General features: G+C 41.6%; 1 protein-coding gene across 8 annotated transcripts in view; it reads right to left on the bottom strand.

Moving 5' to 3' along the window:
- The window catches only part of carmil3 (capping protein regulator and myosin 1 linker 3), a 97045-nt gene that overhangs the window by 19395 nt on the left and 52903 nt on the right, over positions 1–24747 (bottom strand). For all 8 annotated transcript variants that reach the window (XM_084369071.1, XM_084369077.1, XM_084369076.1 and 5 more), the window contains 13 exons: positions 20997–21101; positions 17183–17252; positions 16991–17072; positions 12755–12851; positions 12612–12666; positions 9990–10162; positions 8936–9004; positions 8435–8528; positions 5440–5538; positions 5191–5310; positions 3437–3550; positions 2591–2766; positions 2394–2481 (listed from right to left, as the gene is read on the bottom strand). In XM_084369071.1, the coding sequence (XP_084225197.1) occupies positions 2394–2481; positions 2591–2766; positions 3437–3550; positions 5191–5310; positions 5440–5538; positions 8435–8528; positions 8936–9004; positions 9990–10162; positions 12612–12666; positions 12755–12851; positions 16991–17072; positions 17183–17252; positions 20997–21101 (1342 nt within the window). The remainder of the gene's footprint in view (positions 1–2393; positions 2482–2590; positions 2767–3436; positions 3551–5190; positions 5311–5439; positions 5539–8434; positions 8529–8935; positions 9005–9989; positions 10163–12611; positions 12667–12754; positions 12852–16990; positions 17073–17182; positions 17253–20996; positions 21102–24747) is intronic.

Here is a 24747-nt window from a genome sequence, read left to right as displayed (position 1 = left end):
ATGTAAAGCAGAGCGGGGCAGGCGGTGTTATTGCCAAAAGTCTATTTTTTGCCTCCTTTTCCACTGGCTTCATTTTAAACAATTCTGTTTTATTGAGAGGAGAACCTGCAGGGTCTAATCATAGCCTCAATGGACTCAAATCGAATTGTTATGTTGTTTCAAAGCGTAATATTCTCCTTAAAAAAGCTGCTCTATACTTGTAACCCTTCATCCTGATATGGTAATGACACAGCAGCTCAGACGTGGTGCCTACTCAATCACTTAAAGACACTTCATATTAAACACACAACCTTATTGGCAGCACAGGAGGTTTCTATCACAAATTTTAACACATAATCAGAATTTTATGGCTCCTCTGCGCTACAGGAAGTCTTTCATACGAGACCAGAGAGTCATAAAGAGCTTCTGCTCTTAAATCAAATTAGCTCACTAGTGTTCCTTATCAAATTATAACTTTTACTTTAAGTTTTGATTTAGTAAGCCAAGTGTTGACTTTTGATGCTTCTGACATGTGCTGTACATTGATGTGCCAGGAGGCAGAGTTTACTGATTTCGCAACATTTAATAACTAATGTGCGTGACACACTGACATATTCCATAGTTATTGTGAGACCGCTCACACGAATCCATGACTCATCGTACTGTAGAAAAATATTGACCTGCAGCCCAAATGAGTGAGCGTACACAGCAGTGATTCAACTGCAGAGGGTTACTCATAGATTATATAGAGAAGCAATTAAAATAAATTGTTGTTTTGGTGAGCAGCAAGAAAAGATATAAGACTATGGCCCTTTTCAAAGCACGTACCTCTGATCAATGTAAGAGCTTCATTCATTGAGCAGGTTTCAATTTCTGCAGATTGAATGCTTTACTCCAAAAATGACTTTGAGATTGCGGGTATAAACCTAAAGGAGTCGCTTTTTGCTGAGAGTTAGATGGAGTCTTGTCATCGCTGTGACGTTGCCAGGTAACCGGCAAAGTCTCCAGGAAGTTGTTGTTTCCCACTTATCATTTTTAAAAGTAGGTGTTGTTAATTAGTCAGCGTTGCAGCTGCAGATAGGTAGAAGTAGGTAAGTGGAAAGTGCAAGAAAAGGCTTCTTCTCTCTGCTTCCTGTCTGTATGCTAGGCCACCATCTCCTGGCTCCAGATACAGATCAAGCAGACAGACATAAGAGCCTTATCAATTTTCTCAACCTACATGTAACTCTCTGCAAGAAGGCAGATAAGGCTAGTTCCCAAAAAAACACAATTTAAAAAATATGAAATTAAAGCTGAAATCTGTCTTGAGATGAATATAATGCCCACCTCTTAGTTAACATTTATCAAAAGGGGGGATTCTTCTGTGGATTGCACCACTCTCCAAACTTTGCTGTGAAATTTCATCATGTCCTTCAGTGATAAATAAATCAAAATCAAGGTGAAACAACTTTGTGAACCTCAGTCTAGAGGTGAGGGAAAAAAATCTTTGTTATTGTTCTGCTTCGTCTCTTTTGAAAGACTGTCTTGATGCAGAAAAGTCAATTTAAAACCCAATCTCATCATTACGATCCCCTCTAGGTTCCTTTAAGGGTACCTCCACCAATATTACACATTAAAACATTTTTACAGGTCTCGGGGAGGACTACTGCGTGTGAAAAACTAGTGTAAAGTCTTTTGTGGCTCCAGATGAAGCTGCATGTAATCTGATAAATTGCCTTCAGTGATCATTGGCCAACTTAGAGTATGGGTGATGTAGTCGGCAGGTTTTGAAAAGGAAGAGGAATGTGTGAAATAAAAAAGGCGACATGGATCATTTGTTTTCAAATTGTCTATAACGAGTCCAACAGTGTTATAGGAGTGCAATACTAGACCAGTGATTGCTTTCCAAAACCTTGCTCCTACATTACCCACGATGCAACTTATCCATCGAGCGATCACTGGAGGCATTTTATCACATTAATTGCAACATCCTTTGGAGCAGCATTTTCATATATGCAGTAGTACTCCCCAAGACCTGTAAACACACTTTAATGTGGTAAATTGGTGGCATTACGTAACAGAAAAGACGTAAATGTGCATCACATTAGCGTTTGAAGCTACTTCCTGAGTTTTGGTGAGTAGACTGAGCAGAGATAATGGAAATAAATTAATCTGTTTACTTTAATTATGGGTCATTACAAGTATGTTTTAAAGTGGCAAGGAGTGACACATGAAGGAAAAATAAATTGTGTATAGAAATCAAACATTCTTATGCATGTAAATGCATCGAAAATCAGGTTATAATTGCATCTTAGCCCTCTGAATCAGAATTGAATTGAGAGGTGCACCCCTAAAGATTTCAGCTTTAAACAATGAAACATTGTTTTTCTACATCACTACAAAGAAGTCATGCAGTAAAGCGATATTACCAGTACCAGGGTTTTATGAGTGGTATACAGCTCTTGTAGAATCTGATCCACGATTGTGTTGGTCAGATAGGAGACCACGGACAACTTCACCTCCCTGAAAAGAGGAGAGCACAGGACAAGAGAAGAGGGAATACCAATTAGACCAGTGTGTTAGCTCAGGTTCTCCGCTTGACCTGAACTGTTTGACCGACTCTCGTTCTTACTCCAGGGCTCTGTTAATATCCTCGGCCGCTCTCTCCATGAGGGCGCTGCGGATGGCCGAGCGAGGGATGGAAACTTGCTCAGAGATGGACGAGAGAGGCGGGCTGAGTCTCTCGGCGGCCGAGCAGGACATGGGACACAACTCGCGGCACAGAGACACCATAGAGTCCACGACCACCTGGACACAATTGATCCAAAACACATATATTTCTTATATTTTTAGATATTTTTTCCCAAAGCATTGAATTATTTATGCAGTGTTTTTTTAACTGCTACTTGGTCTCATCTTTTATTCATGTGCATTGCTGCAATCCATTCATCCATGTATGAACTAGTATGATCCATTCACACCTTATTCCAGAGCTTTAACTTTATCTGTTCACACCCAAGTTGAATATTTGTGCATGAATACATCAGTCAAAATTCCCCAGATGATATTATTGCAGTTGTATTTATCTTGACCTCCAAATTAGAAATGTAGCCTGGTGCATAAAAAATAAATTGTAAATTGAAATGTAATTTGTGCTCAATTGTGCTGCAATTTCAATACAAACTATTCAGATTTGTCGTCGGGGTGTGCCGTTTCTTTATCACTCGACTCCACGGTGCTACTGAACCCCAAAGGGAATAGAATGGAACTAAAAACATATTAAATCGTTCCTTCCCTGTGAATTTAAATGCTACATTTCTTTTGAAGTCAGCATACCTGTGCCGCACACACACAGCCGCACGCTATTAATGGGCAATTTAAATGCAACTAGTCCAGAACTCAGCTACTGTTTAAAATACAGATCCATCGGGGAACGGCCGTTTCTGCAATTAGAGCCTCGGCTTCACCTCCCACCTACCTGCAGCTCTTTGTCTGCAGCTTTGGCCAGTTCTCCAGCCAGAGTGTCCAGTCGCTGTTTGACGGGGCCATCTACTGACAACACATGGGCCAGCTCGCACAGAGAGGGATACAGCTGATACAAACACACAGAGAAAAGGGTCGTAACCAAAAAGGAAAAAGCAAAGCAGAATGATCCTTTTCTGAAACTTCCTACACTATAAATATACCATTATTGTTGTCATTAATGTGTAAGAAGTATTTTGATGTAGTAGCCAGATGGATTTACCTTTGGCTATATTAAACTGTTGACTGGTTTAATAACAGTAAAAATGTGTTTAATCAATAAAACAAAATCATCATATTTTAGAAGCTGCATTGTTTTGTGTACTAAATTGGTACCATTTTCTATTTCATTAATTTATTCATGAATAATTATGATTTAAAAATACATTAAAAAGAACAGATGCCAGGTTGGGAAAATTCTCGAGCTCTACTAACTTTTGCTTATTAGAAAGAGAGAGACCTGTGAGCATTATTATTATGACTTAAAGCTACAGGTAATTCATAATCTTGAATGTGTGGTTTAATAGGTAATAATATGTATAACATAATATGTATATGGATGTGAAATTCCTTTGTTACTGTACCAGTGTTGCCATAACAACCCAGACGCTCATAACAATTTGTGATTTTCATTTTGTCGTTTGATATTTTCTGTAACTTCAAATGCATTGCAATGCTCGCAGTAAGTCACGTGTATTCCTACAGTACATATACTGTATATACTGCCGACCTGAGGGCTTATTTTCTCTATTATTGAATTTATTCATGACAGACAGATGTCAACCTAAAAGTCGTTCTTTCCTCATTCTTTCCAAACAACTGATCTATAAAGTATAAGTTATTAATTAACTATAATAAAGTCAGTAGTTGTAGCTCTTTAAACCATTTATAAAGGGTGCCTCATTAAAGTGTAAAAATTCTTCAGCTGCAAGATAACTAAAATACCTATGTATATTAGTGTAATGAATGGAATGGAATGGGCTTTACAATATTCCCCAATAAAACTACAACGTACAAGTACAAGTACAAGAACCTCAAAACTGCACTGAAACAAAAAAATACAAATAGATTTTTTGGCCACTTGGTGTCATTCACATATCATCACTTAAGAAGCTGATATGGTGAACTTGCTTATTTACACGTCCCACAAAACGTTTGCATTCATTCCGAGTTGACTCCTTCCACAAAGAGTCATGTCATTTATTCTGAATCTCAAAACATATACAGTAGTGTCGGCCCTTTAAATACACTGCCTGTAGTCTACTTATCATCTACCATTGGCTGCAATATGTAAAGAAGCATAAAATGGACAGCTGACTAGAGATAATGCACACTTTCTTGTGATGCCTGTACCACACATTATAATACAACTTTTTGTAGAGATTATGATGAACGATGTGAGGTGAGGTTTACTGTTTCAGTGCACTACTGTCATGTTAGATAATAGTTTATTGTTGAACTGTAAAATGTCCTGCCTCCTTAACATATCAAGTGTTTCATTACCACATTTGAGGGATCATTGTAAAACTGAGTGCTAATTGGCCAGTAAATCAATATAGGAACTGTTTACTCCCCAATATCGATAGTGGCCAGCTCTAGTGAGTGTACACACTGTCAAAAAACGGTTCCAGTCCTCGCAATGAAGCAAGTACACCTGCAAATACATACACATGACCACATACACATAAAATAAAGCGGTAGTCTCCTCACAGCTCTTGAGTCTCTGGCTTCTTTGAGGATCTGTCTGGCCGTCTGCACATCCTCTCCTTCCTCGCAGCCTTTCAGGACGCACACCTGCTGCTGCACCCGCACACACAGCCGCTCCATCACCTACACACACACATGAAACAAAACAAACACGTGAACGCACGTCATCATATGCAGAAATGTCAGTCAAATAACATTCAAGCAAAACATCTTGACTTGTTCACCATCATGTGCATAAACACCGACACACACCTGTTCAGCAGTGCTGGTGACAAGGCCCTGGTGCAGCCTGAGAGCCTGTTTCTGGGAGAAACGCTGAGTCTGGTTGTTCCTAAGCAGAGCACGTTGGATCTGTCACACACAAACACACACACGCACACACACACACACATTGAAAACAAACAAGGAGAGAGAGAGAGCAGTGGAGATGACAGGTGTTTACAAAGCGCAGTGTGCAGGAGACAGGAGACGAGTCCATTTGCATGGTAATAAGGAGGCTGGAGAGAGAGTTTTGATCCCGAGAAATAAACGGGATGCCATTGATTTATTTTCTTTACTCAGCAGGTGGGAGTGTTCACTGCTTATTCATCTTATGCAAAGAAAGGTGGAATCAAGGGTTGGCTCAAGGACTTAGGATCTTCGCTGACAATGCGCAGACAAATAAGGACCCCAACCTCAGTGACAGCCTTGTACGCTACATACTCACTCTTAGACGAGAACCAGAAAATGATCTATTAGGCTAGTTCCACAGCAGATAGAAAATATCATGTTAAACCAATGCACAGATAGTGTTTCTGGAGACGGATCAGAAATGCTCCTTCACTATCCAGGCCTCCGGGGATGTTAAGCATGATTGACTGACAGCCGAGCCGCCAGGGCAACAGCGTATGACACGCAATGTAAACAGACTTGCTCTGTTAACTGCAGTCTACAAGCCATGTGACAAACAGCATCTGGCTAGCGATGGTACTAAAGAAAAATGACCGCACCACTCAGTATCTAAGATGACAGTTTCTCTTATTTAGTCACAGCCACCACTCTTGTCTACTCTGCCCATTTTTCCATTATGAATATTTGTTTTGAACAAGCCAAGGTGCAAGATAAGATACGTGTCGAGGCAAAAAGAGACAATACGCCCAAAAAGATAACATTCATTGTTTGCACACAGTCTTTGTCTCTTTTGTGTATTCATCATAGGCTGTCAGTAAATATCAGTCAGAGAGAAGGTTACTGCTTTAGGTGGATGTGCCTTGAAAGTTAAGGTTTTCAGTGTCTGTATGAAAAATCAATTTCCAATTACTTAGCTAGATAACAGCATGTGGACACGTATATGAAAAGACAGGGTCACCACCTTCGCCCCAACACAAGCACATCAGAAATGTTGAAGCAATCTTACAAATCAGGAGCTAAAAACAGCAAGTTAGCCGTAAGAGAGATACAAAACTGTCCAGTGTGAGCTGGCAACAGGCCGACATCTGAATCACAGATGCATTGACTGACAAACTTCTAGACAATCTTGATAACATGCCATATGACAAACAGTGACACATCAAACTGATAGAAAGGCACACACTTGTTGCATGTTGCTGTCCACTGACTAGCATACAGCTGCTAACAATAAAAGCATAAACAGACCCAGGCTTGACAAAGTCTTAACACCCCTGTTTTAAAATGGGACCTACTGTGTGATTAACCCAAGTTCCCAAAATGAAGCTGACCTCCACTTTAAGCTAAACCTGCAGCAACCTGCTGTCAAGTCTTTTAGACAAGCAGGTTTTAATTTTTTTTTATTTTTAAATAACAATTTGTCTGCTGATGATTAATTAAATTTCTTTCTAACAACAATATCCGTTTACAACTGTTTCCAACAGTCCAAAATCCACAGATATCCAATTTATTATGACATGGCAATGAATACTCACATTTAAAAGACTGATTTAGGAAATATTCAGCGTATTTTCCTGAAAAATTACCTAAATGATTAGCGAGTTATCAGAGTGGTTGCAGATTAATGTTTTGTCAGTCTACTCATCGTTTTAGCTTCAAGCATGGTGCATAAATCAGTGGCGCCCAACAAATCAAAATCTTTTTCTGTAGCTCATCAAGAATCCCTGACACAGCGCTTTGTAAGTGTCATATCTGCATCCAAACAGTCAGTCCGTGAATGTTTATTAGTTGTCACGTACTACCCCCTACTGGTTGGCTAGTTCTGAACATGCAAAGTACCGCGGTAACCTGAAAAACAGAACACAGTCTGACAACCCATGCTGTGCTGTGAGCCGAGAATAGACGTACAGAGCCCAGCTGTGCTTGCTAAGCTGCGGTGTTAGCATTCCTGTTTTTTTAAGTAGGCTGCAGAAAAACGAAACATGGACACTGGAACAGATAAGAAACAGAGGACCTCTTTCACTCGGAATAGGAATTTTTTCTTCATCATGTCAAAGTGAAAATGCGTGTGCCTGAAATGCAAAGCTTGCGTTGTGCTGGCCAAGAAGGGCAACCTGGATTGTCAACTCAAAACAATGCACAAAACCTAAGAGAAGGATTTTCCTGCCAAAAGCACAAAGCTCCAGCCTACAGCAGTAACAAGTAACTGTATTAGACAAGCTAAGAGACCATGTTGAACGTAGCAAACTAGCCGTTACAACCATCTCCCAGGTGGCCAGCGAGAGCCACGGGGTAGATTGTCCATGCAGGCGTTTCTGAGAAGTGGCTCTGTAGAGAGACCTGGAGAGACAGGGTGGGATTTTTTCGGTTGTCTAACCAACCCTGGCTTTAATAATTGGCCTTTTTTCCAAGGAGTTTGAATTTAAAGTAGCTCTTCCTCATTCCTTAATTGAGAGAGACTGAGATATTTACCTGCCATGTGAACATGATAAACTGAACTTCTAAGGCAGGTATCAAGTGCTTCAGTTTATATAAAGGCATTTGTAATCTCTCCTGTTGTACTGGTTAGATACAGAAAATCGAATATTCAGAAGGCATTAGCAACTCTGTGACAAGTAATTGATAAAATTGGCATTCCAGGTGCAGGTTCTCCACAACAGCAATATAATAACCTGGGAGAAACGTTCACATTTTATCATCACCTCTCTCACACTCAGGCAAATTAAAGTCATTCATCAAAGCCATTATTCACTCTGAGCCTAATTGTCAGGTAATGCCATTATTCACCACCTGCAATTTTCAGAAACATGACACAGCAAATTCAGACGTCACAGAGCGAAGGGAACAAAGCTCCTCTCACCTTGGTCAGGGCCTGGTCCGTCTTCTCCGGGGCGCTGCGGTACGCCTGAGTGACATCACTGAGGGGGAGGGGCATGTACTGAAGGGTGAAGTTGCTGTTAAGTGGAGGGAGAAGGGAGAGAAAGAGGGAGGAAAGAAAGATTACCCTCACAATAAGAAGGTGGAAGAACTGTGATGTTAACAGGAACAAACAGGAAACACCCAGAGCACTTAGAACAGTTGTCTCCAATTCCCTAATACGCAAATACACAAATCCCACACACATACACACACACAGACACACACACAAACTTTACACCCACGCACACACATAAAAAAAGGGTTTGACTGGCATGCACGTCAGACGACTGATGAAACACTGTGTAATAGTAAACACTGTACAGAGATGGGTATCAGCCTTTCATATGGGTCTGTGTGTGACTCATCCTTCCTATGTGTGTATTCCCATCTTCAAACGGTTTTTTTTTTTTTGGGATGTGTGCGCGCGTCGTGCTCGACTTACTGCTCCAGCGCTCTCGCCACATCTTGGAGGCCCGTCGCTGTGGTGTTGTTGCGATCCCACGTCACACTCCTGAGAGGGATCAAACCGGCAGGAAATCGGGGAGGACAGGCACGGAGAGGAAGAGGAAGAAGATCAGTCGCTTTCTGAAGCTCCCAACACACACATACACACACACACGAGGCATAGTATCATCGTTACAGCACTTATCTGACCATGCAGCTGCACAGACACATCACAGATGGATTAACAAGACATTTGTCAGGACTTTTATCCCCCTTTTTTGTATTGCTACATGCATAAAACCAGTTCGTATCACAACATTAGCGATGCCTGAACAACTGCCTTGCAACTAATGAGCTTCTGTTATTTCACAGCGCTAGTTCTCCACCTACACTCCACGCTGTCTAACTCCCGTTTTTAATGTATCAGTCATTTTCAGCCCTTCTTCCCTTTCATCCATCCCCCTCCGCTCCCTCCCCTCCCTCTCTTCCTTCCCCCACCCCCGACTCTCTCTGCCCTAGAAATTCAATCAGCTAAGCCCAAATCTCACTCCTTAGGTGGTCTCCCTCTCCCATTCCTTTGCAACTTGCTTCCTCTCTTGCCCACATCCATCCTAACACTTGGATCCTACCTCCTGTTTCACGTGGGTCCTTTTTTACCCCACTCTTTTTGAGCATCTCTATCTACTCTTTCTATCCCTTCCACCTGCAACACACCTTCAAAAAGACGCACACACACACGTTCATTCAGTCTCTTCTCTTTTCTAACATTGTATGCCTGAAGGCCAGTATCCCTCTTTCCCCTTTTTCCACCGATTCTCCTCGCTATCCCTCCAACCTCTGAGTCTTACCTTCTTATCTCCTACAAGGTTCACTTTGAAGCGCTGCGTTGAACTCACTGTTCTGCCTCTCAGCAATCTCAGTATATCCGCTCTTCAAACCATACCAAACATATTAATTTTCTCTCTGACCCCATTCTTTCATCTGTCCTCTAACACCTCTATAACAGAGCCCTCTGATCTGCAAGGAGAACCCTCCTTTAATCACTCACACACCTGAGTGTTGTGTTGATCTGCAGGGCTTTGCTGAGCATCTTGGCCCCGGAGTCCTCCAGGAGGTTCCCGCTCAAGTCCACCTTCCGCAGGCAGGCGTTGGAGCCCAGAGCGTTGACGAGCACCGTGCCTCGCTGGCGAAGCCTCGAGTCAGACAGGGAGAGGGACTGCAGGACCTGGAGGAGGCAGGAGGAGAAAAGATGGAAGATGTTTTGAAAACGAGAACTGTCATAGGTGAAATAAATGTGCGTGGTCATGTCTATGTTAGAGGGATAGAGGTTTTTACGAGACATGGACTTGTCATTAGGTGAGGAGCAGAGGCAACAAAATTATACATGTATTCCAGGTAGATTAAACTAAGCACGGCTTGTTGAATTAAACTTTTACTTTCAAATTATCTGGACATTTATCTGTGTTTTGATCATTTTTACAAAACGTATCAAATGTAAATTTTTAAGCAAATCAATAAAATATCATAGCAAGAAGCTTGATGAAAATCTGATTTTAAATAAACATTTTCAGCTCAAACCTTCTGCAACTGAATCATTTATTGTTTTTTCACTCAGAGATGCCTAGTGCATAATAATGCCCTGCTTATTTGCACTTTTCATTTTTTCTCCACGTTCTTTTATCAGAAGAACTTTCTGAGCAGTGCCTTTTGTGCTAGGGCCTCATCTACTATAAACTTTGAACAGTGTCATCTTGCAGCGAAACATTACAACTGATGAGAACAAAGGGAAATCATTTTGGTGGAAGGGTAGGACTTAACCAACCAGAGAATAACAAAAAAAACAACGTCTCAGTGGAAAACAAGGTTAGACTACAGTGTAATCACATTTTTCAATCTCTAAAAGCATTTTAGATGAGTTCAACATATTCTACTGGCAAGTCATTTTTAGGCGTACACAGCCTCCCATAACCATTTATGTTAAGTTGTTATGGAAACAGAAATTGAAGTCCCTGGTGGGTTTAAAACAGTTTGCTACTCTTGTTCACTTTCTAGGCAGGAGTTAGACACCATACAGCGCTCATGTCAATAAGCTAAATTTGAAGCTGGAGCTAACAGCTTAGGTTAGCATAAAGACCGGAAACAAGGGGAAACTGCAACTTGTCTTTTGCGCAGCTTAAAGGTGCATTACGTAAGAATTGGCAACCTTGAATTCATACTCCCTACAAACGGAGGCAGCATATCACCAGAGTATCTACTAACCGCTCAGTTAGCCGTGCAGCTAGCCGGTCTACCAGGGGCTACTGGAAACTAAATGTTCAGAGTTGTTGGCTGGTGGAATTTGTTATCTTTGGAATAAGTGGGACTAAATATCTTGGTGGAATATTGAAATTTTCCTTAAAAACGCTTCTCAAAACAGATTCCCCTGATAAGTTGACCTATCGTCACTACTGCATAACTCTTTGTGGTGTAAACACAGACTGAAAAGAGTTGAGCGAGGCATAGATGTATCCTTCCTTTAAACATTTGAACAATTTAAGAACTGTTGTACTTTCTGGCAGTTCAGCCTTTTTGCCAGTTTGTGGCTATTGTACATAGGGATGACGACACACATGGACAAGATGCAGTCAGTTTGTGATAAAGAGGCACAAAGATGAGACTCTATGCACTTTTTTATACAACGTTTCATCTCAGTTTCTTACGAATTCTGTGAAACTGACACCACAAAGTGAATAAATCCATAATTCCTGCACTCTGAAGAATGCAAAATAACTCAAAAAAAGCAGTTAGACTTCTTCAGATATTGTGATGTATCATTGGATGAATATCTAGCAGTGTATGAATGGCTATATCACGATACTATTGTTATCATGGACAACTCATCTTCAAGTTACTCTGATTCCCACCCCTACTTTGAACAGAGCCAGAATAGCAGTTTTCCCCTGCTTCCAGTCTTTTTACTAAACTACAGAAAGTTAAGCGCCTCCTTGTTCGTTTTCTTTTTATTTTCTCAATTTTAATCCTCGCAGCCTTCTGTGACTCACATTCTGAAGTGTTAGCATGGGGCACTGGACCAAAGCTGTGCAGGGTACACACACAGATGATTCTGATGTTTGTGCTGTTATGGCTTGCTGGGCGAGTTGACTAACAGGCCAAATCTCTGACAAACTTGGTGTACTTCCTTTGAACTTGCATATTTACACCCGTCTGTGCTCCTGTTAGTGGGCTTGCGCAAATGCATCAGACCGTTCTCACTGCGAGAGCATAGTTGTGAGCTATCACCATCAACAGTGGTAAATAATTGAGTAAGCTACTTGTCATGCTGCATTTGCAGAGCGGAGAGCGGAGAGCGGAGAGAGCCCCGGGAGCCTCGCAAATAAACTAAGACCAAATGAATCATCCGTCAAGCAACAACAAGGTGCAAACATGGCTTGTGTGCATGTTTGCACCTTATGTGTGTGGCAAGTGGGACACTCATCTTAAATGCACATGAATGAAAGACACTAGAACTTAAACGGTGACAAGTGTGTGTTTGCGCGTGCGCAGGATGTGTGTGTGGCTACAAATCTGTGAGGCGTGTGTAGGCGTGCATCGGTGCAGAATGTCACAGAGGATTTTAGTGTGTGTGTGTGTGTGTGTGTGTTTGTGAGCGCAATATGTTACATAATCCAACTCACACACTCTTCCTCTTGCACCAAATGAACCAGTTTCTGCAGAATCTCATCCAGCACCCTGAGGAGGCAGCGAGAAGAGGAAAACATTCATCATCAGTATCATCTTCGCCACCATCTGTATAGCTGGTTACCCGCGTGCTTCGTACCTGCCCTTGATGTTGAAGTTCTTCCCCAGCATCAGGTGTTTGAGGGAGGGGTGCCTGGAGAATGCTGGGATGACAGCCAGCAAGTCAGCATCCAAACCTGCACACGACACACACACACACACACACACACACACACACACACACACACACACACACACACACACACACACACACACACACACACACACACACACACACACACACACACACACACACACACACACACACACACACACACACACACACACCAGGGGAGTACAAAGTGCAACGCCAGCAATAATACACTCCATTGAGCCTTTTGTGAAATCTCACTTCTAGGTAGATGTTTAATTACAAGCTTGTCAGCAATCACACGAGACAACAGGCATGAAACGTCGAGTTAATCTTTCATACAAAAAGGCGAGATATTTACTGAAATATTGAACTGAAGCAGTCACATTTTTAACTACAGAGAAATGAGAATATCTGGGTTGTCATACCAGTGACTCACTATTTACTGTGCCAGGTGCGAACATTTCTGGCTTCAAAAGCTCAATTTTGTCTCATGGTCTCTTTTGGAACAAAATCTCACTGCCCACTGAGATTCCAAAATACTCCCAATTAACCCCCCCCCACCCATCCCCCACTCACGCCCACTCACATTTACAAAAGCTCAAGGATGGAGGATTCTACTAAAAGGATGTAGTTACCATGGCAAGATATCCCAGCCACAAAGACCGAAACAGCTCATTCAGAGACTGAAAATATCTCTGAGTGAATAAGCTTCATGCCTCTAATGAGAAGTGACCTTATTCTTATGGCAATGACAGGAAATTATGCCACGACAGAGGAGGAGAGGCACATTAATGTTTCCTCTAATACTACTAGATTTTATTAAACTAATAAAATGCTTAATGGCTGTTTAGGAAGTGAGGCAGTGGTCATCTGGTGGCTCATTTTAGTGAGTGGGAGGTGGTTGGAAGTATAAATGGTAGAAAAAGGACTCTGTCTGGAATATATGCCAAGATGTGCATTTGGTGAAGTTCAGTGATTGAGGCTCCAATGAATGCTAGCAAGCAGCAATGTTAGTTCATGTGAAGAGAACTCTGATAGAACTTTAGTTGAAAATCCGTCATCAATTTTGTAACTTTCAAATAAAACTGCTTATTCAGATTTATCATGGAGACAGCACACGCTCCACTTACACTTGCATGAGGGGATAACTGGGGACGCACAATATAACAGGCCGATAATGTATTAGAAAATGTATATTATTGGATATTTATCTGTATTATTTGTATAATTGGCTCTGTTTATTGCTATTAATCATTTCATTACAGAGTATATAGTTTGTGTAGACCCAGGGAACAGTGGTTGTGCTTTAGGGCATAGCTAATGTGGAGCCAAATTGCTCCCACTGACTAACAAGCGCAGCATCTATACACTCTGATACAGTTAAAGTTGGTTTGCGATTCGCCAATAAACACAGAAGAAACAGGAGAGGGAGAAGAAGCAGAAGATGGAGGAGAAGCAGCAGCAGAAGAATCAGCAGCAGAAGCAGAAGAAGAAATCGCTTTCATTGCCTTAACAAGCACGGGATCTAACAGCTCTGATAAAGTGGGTGGTAGTCTTTAAAGTTGGTTTGCAATCTGCCAATAAACACAGAGAAAAAGAAGGCGAAGCAGAAGTAGAGGAAGGTAGTATTGACCGGGGCCAGGTAATTATCAGTATCAGTTGAAAGAGAACATATCATGCATCCCAAGTGATAACCGTCTCGTTCACTGGCTGCCTGCAAGCCAGCTGACTAGTAACATCCAACCGTATTCATGTTTTTGAACAGCTCTGACAGTTCTCACTATTCCTCTGCTGATACATTAATGTTAACATGGTTCCAGATGTAGCTCCGTCATCCACCCCCGCTGCTCCTCATGTGATTAGTTTAATTGGTATTGTTGATTAAACTAAGCTTTAATGTTCATGTATGTTTACTGAGGGGATTTAGCACTCCCAACAGAATCCTTATTGCTGCTTGGATTCATCTGAGATTCCTCAAAGAGCAGAGCCCTCTCTCACAGATCTAGCTGTATAAGCATTTGCTATACATGATCAAATCCTTGACTTACTTCAGTGTCTCTGACTGTTTTTTGAGGTGGTGTTAGTAAAAACATTTCACAGATGAATTAATAGAGTTAGAAGACCTTTAAAGACATTTGTTTCTCATGTGACTGTTATGCAGTCCCACTCCTTTAAAGGTAGAGATGCACAGATCGATTGACCAGTGACCAGTGACAGGCGACAGGCATTTTGAGCATGATGAGCCATGTCCAGTGACCGGCCGATCAGCCTCAGATCATTTTGATTCTGTGCTGAAAATATACACACACGTCACCTGCCCCCCAACGGGACTGCGAGCCTGAACTGAAAGATTGTTTATTTCACCTGATTAATGTGCACCTCGGTTATTTCTCCTTTTCTCTGCTGCCTGTCTGTGTTTCACCGTGGGTGCTGTGTTACCTACAGCATGTTAGATAAAGTGGAATATACTGCAATAAATTTTTAGTTGGATGCTCTTTGTACAAAAAAATGCTCTGTCCAGTAGCAGAGCACTTGAGATTTCCTTCAGTGAGAGTGAGAAACGGTCCTGCAACCTTGTGCAGTTTAGGAGAAAATGAAACAGTTATTTAATTGTTTGCGTATGCTGTCAATTATTATTAAAACTGGAATTGGACAAGAAAACTGCAATCGGTGCATCTCTATTAAAGGCTATCCTTTAAAGGGATACTCCAACAAATCAGTATTACACTTCAATTCAAGAAATTTAGGAAAATGTGTCAAGCAGCAGAGGCTGAGATGTCCTGACATGGTAATCTCTAGTGTGGGTCAAGCTCTAAAATGCTGGAATCGGACAATTCCAAATATTTAATTCAGTTCAAGATCGCCATTAGACCCCCACTGCCTCCTAAACGCCCACCTTTTTCAAACCCCACACCTCCAGTTTGTAACCCCCAGATTCTACCGGGACTGTCACGGTCCCCGGGGCAGATCGCAGCCATTTTTAGACAATGCTTGTATTTCCAATGGCTGAGACACAGCAGGTTCCAGCAGCGTCCCAGATGCGGCCCTCCGCTCTGCTCCGCGGAGAATACACGTCGAAATCAAAGAAAAAATATGAAATAAACACAATCTGCGCAAGACAACAACATCAGGCAGGCATGACGCCCCGCTTCTGAATGCTCCCAGTGGGATATGAAGCTGTGTGGAGGACAAGACAAAACAGCGTCGGACAATGCAGGTAACACAGATGTGCCCAGTGGAATCGAGGGGTAACACAGGCTTCCTGATACTAATTTTTAAACAGTCACTATGCTATATTTGCCTGGAATGTTTCGCGAGTGCGTGAGTCTCCCTCACTGCCGCTCGCACTACGGAAGCCGCGCCAGACAAGATCAACAGAACTCACGATAGATACACACCAGTATTTACATCCAGCTGTGAGCGACCCAGAGCGACACACAAACACAACTACTAGTAGTGAAACTCAGGGCAGCATGTAAATACCGGTGTGTATCTATCGCGAGTCTCGTTGATCTTGTCCGGCGCGGCTTCTGTAGTGCAAATGGCTGTGTTATATGGATTATTGTTGCCGGAGGGTACCCCCGCGGGTCTCCAGCTGCACTTTGAGGAATAAGAAACTACACCATACTTCTCATCAGCATGAGGGTGAGTCGATAATGACTGAATTTCGTTCTAGAGTGAACTATTCCTTTAAGTCGAGTAGTCCTTCACATGAGGAGTAAACTGAACTTTATGTGTAAAATCTGTGGAGTGGACCTCTTGGAAAAAGCGGGTTGTTACGCCAGATTTAAGTTTTCTCATGAAGGCGGTTGAGGGAGTGTGAAAGGGAGCTTGTGCTCGGATGGTTGAACATGTCTGTCACAGCCGGAAAAAAGTCTTATTTTGACTGGCACAAGCAAATCCAGCCGTTCCACTTTTCAATATTTTGACGTGATAAACGACATGTTGGGGCATGTTAAGTATGCACAGCCGTGTAAACGGCTTACTAGGAATAAGGGCAGAAATCAAATAAAATGATGCATTTCAAATTAACATGACATTTGCAGACTGTGATGACCAGGGCTGACATGATTTCACATCGTCTGCATCAGTTAAATTTAAATGTGTCCTAATCTAAAATACACAACTACAAACTATCTCAGCCTGTCCCCTGTGGGTGAGTGTGCAGGCGTCGTCTCTTACCATTATCAGAGATGTCTAGAGTCCCCACGCATGAAACTCGAGGAAACAGCTCCTGAATCACCCCGGCACCTGCTGACCTCAACTGTGGGAGGAAGACAGAGAGGAGCGGGGCATGATGGGGTAGCCCGGAGCGTTAATCTATGAAGAAGATGAGTGAATATACCCAGAGCAGCACAGACCGACAGAGCGTACCTCACAGCTGCTGATGTCCAGGTGTAAATCAGTGATATGAGGGTTATTGGAGAGACCTAGGAACAGAGCCCTGAAGGGAAACACAGGCAGGGTTGGATGGGAAGAGAGAGATAGAAGAGGAAAGGGAGAGGGAAGGAGAGATTAGTGGAAAATCAAACAAGGAAAGAGAAGTGAACAGAATGATGGGTAGATAAGAAGAATCGGGAGCGAAACAAAGGGCAATTAATGGGCAAAGTAGAGGCGAAAATGAAAAGGTGAAAAAAGAGAAAAAAGAAAGATCAATCCCACATAAATCCAATTGCTTCTTTTCCTCCCACTAACAACCTGAACAGATGATCCGACCCCTCCCTTCCAGCCCCGCGTTCTCCTCTGCACACCTAAAAGTTTTAGAGTCATCTTAAAGGATTTAGAGAAAAGTAGCTTAAAAAGAAGATTCATAGCTCAGAAACACCGCAGCAGAAATCACCTTAAAAACCTTCATTCAGGAGAAGTGGCCAATTGTTGCTGATGCGCACACACGCGCACACGCGCGCACACACACACGCACAGCTGGATGCAGAGAGGAAAACTGCATTTGCACATCAAGGCTCTGCTGGAGGTTGTTCGTGTGCACTGAACACACATTTAAAAGTTATGCACCATGAGAAGGTAATGAGGAGAAGTGCTAAGTGGGGAGCCCGCTCTGTCCATTTTGGCCGAGATCCATCATGCAGCACACAATCATCTCAATTGTTGGCAGTTTGCTTTGTTTACTCGACTATTGATTGTGTTTCTTTGGCTGTGAGAAGCTAACAGCAGGCTACACACCTAACAGAGAAACACTAGTATAGCAATATCCCATTCAGCCCCGGAGGGAAACATGCTTTTTTGCACGGCCGCTCTCTGAGCCGGTTTAGCGACAGATCTCCTGAAGCTGGTAGGGAAACAGAGTGCTGCACAAACACACGTCAGCACAGTGGACGCCGGCCATCACGGGGGGCTTCAATCTATCTATGTCGTCTGATTGAAGGCCAGTCTACTTACATCACAGAAAATGTCTCCGCTGTCGAGGAACAGCGTTTGAAACCTGATGCGGGCCTCGACGATTAAATCTCACTGATGGCTTGGATGCGAACTGCGCTCCGTATGGTACAAGCTATTTTAGTATTGAAGCCTGAAACAAATAACAACTGAAAATGTAACATCCCTGTGTGCTGAGAGGCTCTGCTTCTACTGAGGGTGGAATAAAGCGCTGTCCTCTCAAGGCCACCGTGCATCAGCTTTGCATTAAGGAGCACAGGCTGAGTAAAGCTGGAATAATGCATGTGAATTCTCATATTCTAAGAGTCTCATCTTTAGCTGTTTGCCAAAAGGTTGAATACAAAATGCAAAAGGCCTTGTGTGTCATTTAAACAGTGTTTCAAACTAAAGCACCTTACAGCATCGTGAGTGGACACATTTTTAGTACGAGTGGCCCCAGTGGGAATTCATCTCACACTTTAACACTTACACTCCATGTCTGACTAAACATTGTCAGCAGCACAAATGGTTGTTGACTCAGAGAGGCGGCAGCAGTTAAAAAACTGCTGCAAACACTCAAAGAGGTGGGGAGATAGAAACATGAGTCATGTCAGATAAGCTACTGCTATCACAAAAATATTTCAGATCTCCCCCGTTCACCGCCAGACTCACATTTATAAGAGCATACAGCTAAACACTGGCTCCAGCATTACACAGAGTCATGCCTCCTACTTTTCACCTCCGAATTGGCTTGTTTCAGTTATTAATTGGATTATTTTATGGATTTCACTTACTCCTACTCTGTGTGAAATTCATTACAAAATGCTGGAGGACGCATTGTAACAATTAAAGGATTTCTTTAATTCACTTGTTTAATGATGATTTCAAGCCCTGTATAATAGTCCCCATTCCAATTAGGACTAATCATAGTAAAATATGCATCTATACTGACTTATATTAACATATGTCATAACATACTTTCTGTTTTTGCTCCTCAGCAGTGAGTTTATGGCATCTTTCTCACATAATATCGGTAGGATATTACAGGACAGATTATTGTGTATATTATCGCACCCTCTTGGCTTTTAATGCAGTTTATTTTGCCAGCTCAGAGCGCTCACCCTGTCCAGAGGTGCTCCAAATAAAGAGGAAGTGATTGTTTGCCAGTTGGCCGTCACAGGTGGTGACACACTAGTCAAGGCTGATCACTGTCAGTGGGATATCCATCACATAACCACAGCGAGTCACAAGTAATGTGGCAGCAAATACAAACAAAAATAGAAGATGAGTGAGTGCTACAGGGACCATCCACTGACTAAATTTAGTAGCTTGGCATTGTCGTAAGAGATGTACTGATTCAGCTTTTTGTCTACCAATACCAACTCCCTCTTTACTTTAGGGTATTTGTTAATTCTGTAGTGTATGAACCGTCATGGCCTCACCTATTGCTTTGGAGCCAGAAGTGGCCACAAGGTAGCCACACCATAAAGCATACCCCGCTTTATCGTCTCTTTTACTTCAAATGGGACCATAACTTATAACATCATGCTGTGTTAAAGAAGACTTGAAACTAGCAACTGAAACCATAAACTCATTAGAAAACTATTTGCTGAGGAAACAAATAACATGAGAACTAGGGTCATTTCCTCATAAGCTTACACATAATGGGACTTCTTTCTGCCATTAGTGGAGTTGCCCCCTGCTGTCCATTAGAAAGAATAAAGTCCGCCCACATTTTACACAGTCAATAGTACCAATTTCATTCATGTGATCCATTTTCACAAATATTAAATCTGTTAATCTCACGCATTTAAAACCTCAGTAACCTGCACCTAAATATGTAATGTATTGCCCTCTCAATCAATCTCAGTGAAAACCTAAGCAATCCTGATGACATACTATACGTAGGTCCCTGTTTGTGCTGAATTTAAACTTGAATATGTCCTTTGATCCTCTTTATATGTGGAATTAACCTGGACTAACTAAATACTGATTGCACAGTGTAATGGCTGTAGAGAAATGACACCATCTGCGTACAGATTTGTTCCCCATAAACCTCACTTTTAGTAAGCAGCTCGTTCTGCCACCAGGCTCGATTTTTTTCTGGAAAAACCAAGGCTGAATTAATGCACAAAAAGAGCAAGTCTGCCATTGTGCAACCAAAAAAGGACAAGCCGCTGTTGTACCAGGTCGCTATCCCAAGATTATGGTTGAACAACTGGAAAACGGAGGAGGCAAAGATGGAGAACGATCTAGAAACCGGCTATTGCTCATTTGCACTCTTCATCGCACTGGTTCAAATTTAGATTCTTGCGGCTGTTTTTTGCTTTGCACAGTAGCCGGGCTGCTAATGTTAGCTGTGTTGCTAACATTGCGCCAACAGGGAAACGTCCTCAGTGGAGGGAAAGTTGAAAAGTTGTCTATTCTCCGCCTTAATGTGCTTCTTGGATTGATTTGTTTATTTTCCACTTACTTATTTATATCTTGATTACAGTGATTGATTTTGAAGTGGCATGACCATATGCACCTGTTACAGCCTTCCAAGGTCTTTTGGGGATCACATCATTATTACAGCTCAGGTACATTTACATATTAATTTCATTCTTTTTTTGCTGTATAATCTGATCAGCCTCACTTATTCATATAAATAATGGAACATGCAAAGGGGGTCAAACTGAATGAGGTTACTGTAGGATGAACAGCTGCTCCTTCTTCATCTGTTTGCAGGTCAGAATTTATTTGCATCTTACACATGCTTGAGAAAGTTCAGAGTCTCAGAGGTCCCTTTGAATCCTCGCCCGTGACAGTGACTCACCTCAGTGAATCAGGAGGGACTTTCATCGAGGCCAGGCTGACATGGGTCAGGCTGAATGCAGAGCTGAAGAACTGGCGGAAAGTCGGCAGAGAGTCTCTCGCTTTCCTGGAAAAGAGCAGCGAAGACAAGAAAAGACAGATTTTAAAGTGTGCAGGAACGGGAGGGCGAGCAATAAAGATGGATACAAATCAGGCGGCAAGACAGGCAAAAAATGAAAGGAGGTGAGAGAAAGACGATAGCAGATAAGAGACGGAGACAGAGGAAGATGGGAGGACTTGATATGCTGATGGAGAGTGACAAGAGACGAATGGAACGACATGAGCGAGAGAGAAAGAAGGCGAAAGCAGACAGATGGCGGCTGTGACATTTAGGTCAGTATTATATCAAGCAGGGACTGTGATAAGGTGGAGTTGGCATTAATTACTGCCAGAAGTTAAAAAGGTAACACTGACCAATTATCCAACCATCTGTTTGGCATATACAGTAGATTAGCCTGTCATCAGAGGAAGGACAGAGAATATGTCTGCGTGTACGTACGACATCCATCCGAGACATGACACATAAGGGGACTATCCTCTGCCTTCACAGGATGGATGTACTACACTGGTGCAGATCTGTGTTTAGAACTTGTCAAAGCAGCCAATCTGCCATTTCAACCCCCACTGCACAAATAATTCACCACAGGGGAGGATGAGGAGGGGGTCTGGAGACAGCAGGAGAAAGTGATGAGAGGCAGGGGAGCACAGAGAGACAGAGAGCGAGGGTGAGACAGGGAGAATGAATTCATCTTCCAGAAACACGAGGCTTGTTTTTCCAGGAAAAGATTACCTGCTACCTCTCTTCAGGCGGCTGATATGTTGTTTACTTGAGCAGCACAGAAGCTGTTTTTCGCTGCTCTATTTTTTCACCCTCATCCTGATAAATAACTACTATTGTTTCTGAGATGAGCCACTTTGAATGTCATAGTTATACAACGATGACATTCAGCATTTGAGTTCTTCATAGACTACAAAGTCAGTATATCAGTTACTCTATTAACGGGGTAAAAGAGAGAAATCTGACATTTTCAGGTAATTATGCTATGACGTTAGCATTTCATGTAAACCTTTTTGATGGCAGACATTTAGACTCATCATAGCAGGAAAAACACAGGTGTAACTCATTTTGTTGATGGGTGCTCAGCTCTATAAACGGATTGCAGTCATCAGTGTTACTAAATACTGCCATGTGCTTTCTGCTATGACATGTTTTCTATCTTATACTTTGGCTGGACTTATTTTCTTTCACTACACAGTCAAGGTATGGTTGGTCATTTTCACATCACATAGTAGAGTAATAGAGAAAAACAAGAGTCTACAGCCATACTTGCAGCTTTGTGAGGCGATGCTTAGGAACAACTGTGCTGTAAGCTTAACTAGCTGTTGCTAATTAGCACGACAGTTGGGTGGAATGTTGTTCATTTTGTGGGTCATTTGTAATAAAAAGTGATTAAAACTGAAAAGTTGTGAACCTCTTGGAGTCATGGTATCACCAAATCCATTTGTCTTCATCCTCTTGGCATTATGACCGTCTGCACAAAATCCCATGCCAAATGAATTTAAGTCTGGACCAAAGTTGTAGAACAACAGCCTGTGTGAACATCAGTTCAATTGGCTTTACTGGCATGACGTTCTGAATCAAACATGTTGCCAGAGCAGAATGTCACATATAAAGAGTAGAAAATAATGAATAATTAAAGGAAACAAAAGAAAGAATAAGATTCTTATGTTGAAATATGTCTTGCTTTGTGACAAGCAGTACTATATTCTCCTGCCAGTTCTTCTGTAAAAACGTCTTCTACCAAAAGGGTTTAAATCAGTCTGTTAGGAGAGTAAGACACTGGGATTTTCTTGTTGAATGTGAACAAGATGTCATCTTTGTATTTTGGACGACGAATTTCTGTCTCCTCTTTTCCTCTCACAATGGATAGAAATCTCTTTGCTCTATACAGCCAATCTTTCTTACAGTTCCAATGGTAAGTTCAAGGTCAGTTGGTCTGATTATTGAATGTTTCATTTGGGTTAAATATTGGTCTAACTGAAATTCTCCGCCCTGTAAATCAAATTAAAGTCTGATGTATTTATTGATTGCACTCGTTTGAAACATCTTAGTTTTTATCTTTCTCTATGTGTTTTAGATTGAGTTGGGGATTATTTCTCATAGCATGAGGATGGGTTTGGACAGTATGTTACATTATTAGGATGGTGAACTTTACTATTTTAAATCCTGCTGACACGTGGAATACTCTCTAAACTATTAACTGTATCTCAGTGTTGACTACTGCATGATTGCTGAGTCACAAAATTGGTGAATTGTGCACTGAAAGAAAAAGAAAAATATAGCATATATATAAATACATGCTTCTGATAATCTTAATTCTCTCTCTTCAACTGATGCTTCAGCTCGTGACTCCTCAATGGCTTTAAGCACTTACACTTTAACTGAATTCAGCCGTTTCACAAACACTACAATACATCAACTCCTTTTCATGCTTACAGTTCAGCAGCTGCTGACACTTAGAGTGTTTAACTTTAACTGTCACTTCAACTCTTATAACTTTATCATTCAACTTACTCCCATACAAAGACTTTTTAAAGGCTACAAAGACTCAACATGACCAGATATCTAAATGTTTCATCCGGAAATTCTCAGCTTTGAGCAGACATACAGTCACAGTTAGAACTTTACATACACTTGTAAAGAAAATCTATATCATGGCAGTCTTCACTAACCAGTGATATCCACAGCTCTCATTTTTCTGTGATGGAATTAGTGGAACACAAACTACTTTGTCACAAAACATATTCATGAAGTTTGCTTCAATGGGTCTTCTGAAAATGTGACCAAATCTGCTGGCTCAAAAATATACATACAGTAATATGTAATATTTGGTTAAATGTCTCTTGGCAATTTTCACCCCAGTTACAGTAGGTGCTTTTGATAGCCATCCACAAGCTTCAGGTAGTCCTCTGGCTAAATTGTCAACTAAAGTTCAACAAAATTTGTTGGCTTCCTGGCACAGACTTGTTTCTTCAGCACAGTCCACATGTTCTTGATGGGGTTCAAATCAGGACTTGGGAAGGCCCTTCCCAAAATCTCAATTTTAGCCTGATTTAGCCATTCATCTATCACTTGTAGGATCATTGTCCCATTGGAACACCCAAGTGCACCCAAGAGCCAATCATCTGCTGATGATTTCAGAAAGGGCCTTTCCTGACTTGTTCAAATCAATAATGTGTTCTTTCAGATCAATGCTGAGCTCTTTAGACTTTCCCATCGTAGTGTTTGTGGCTGAGTCTAGTGGGTGCATCAAACAAGCTCTATTAAAATGGGCCCAGAAAAGTCAACAGCTGCTCTCAATCAGAATCACTCAGAAGAAGTTAAGAGGCCATGCTACAAAGAAAATCTGATTCACACAACTTTCTTTAATCACCTGAATTGATTGTTCAAGTAGCTGTATGTATATTTTTGAGCCAGCAGATTTGGCCCCTTTTTCAGAAGACCCAAAATAAATTCAGATTTGAAGCAAACTTTTGTAAACTCTGTAAACTTTTGGCCGCAATTGTATTTTTTTTATTTTATTTGTTGCCTTTTGTAGTTGTCCTATGTGTAAACATTATTATTTCACCAATTTATTTGCTACAGAAATAGTTCATTTCAGATGAGGTTGCATCATATTTCCTTTCAAAATAAAACTCCACATTGTTATACA

This window comes from Pagrus pagrus, assembly GCF_965226575.1.
Source record: "Pagrus pagrus genome assembly, chromosome: 12".
NCBI lineage: Eukaryota > Metazoa > Chordata > Actinopteri > Spariformes > Sparidae > Pagrus > Pagrus pagrus.
This window is presented reverse-complemented; position numbering and strand designations above follow the sequence as displayed.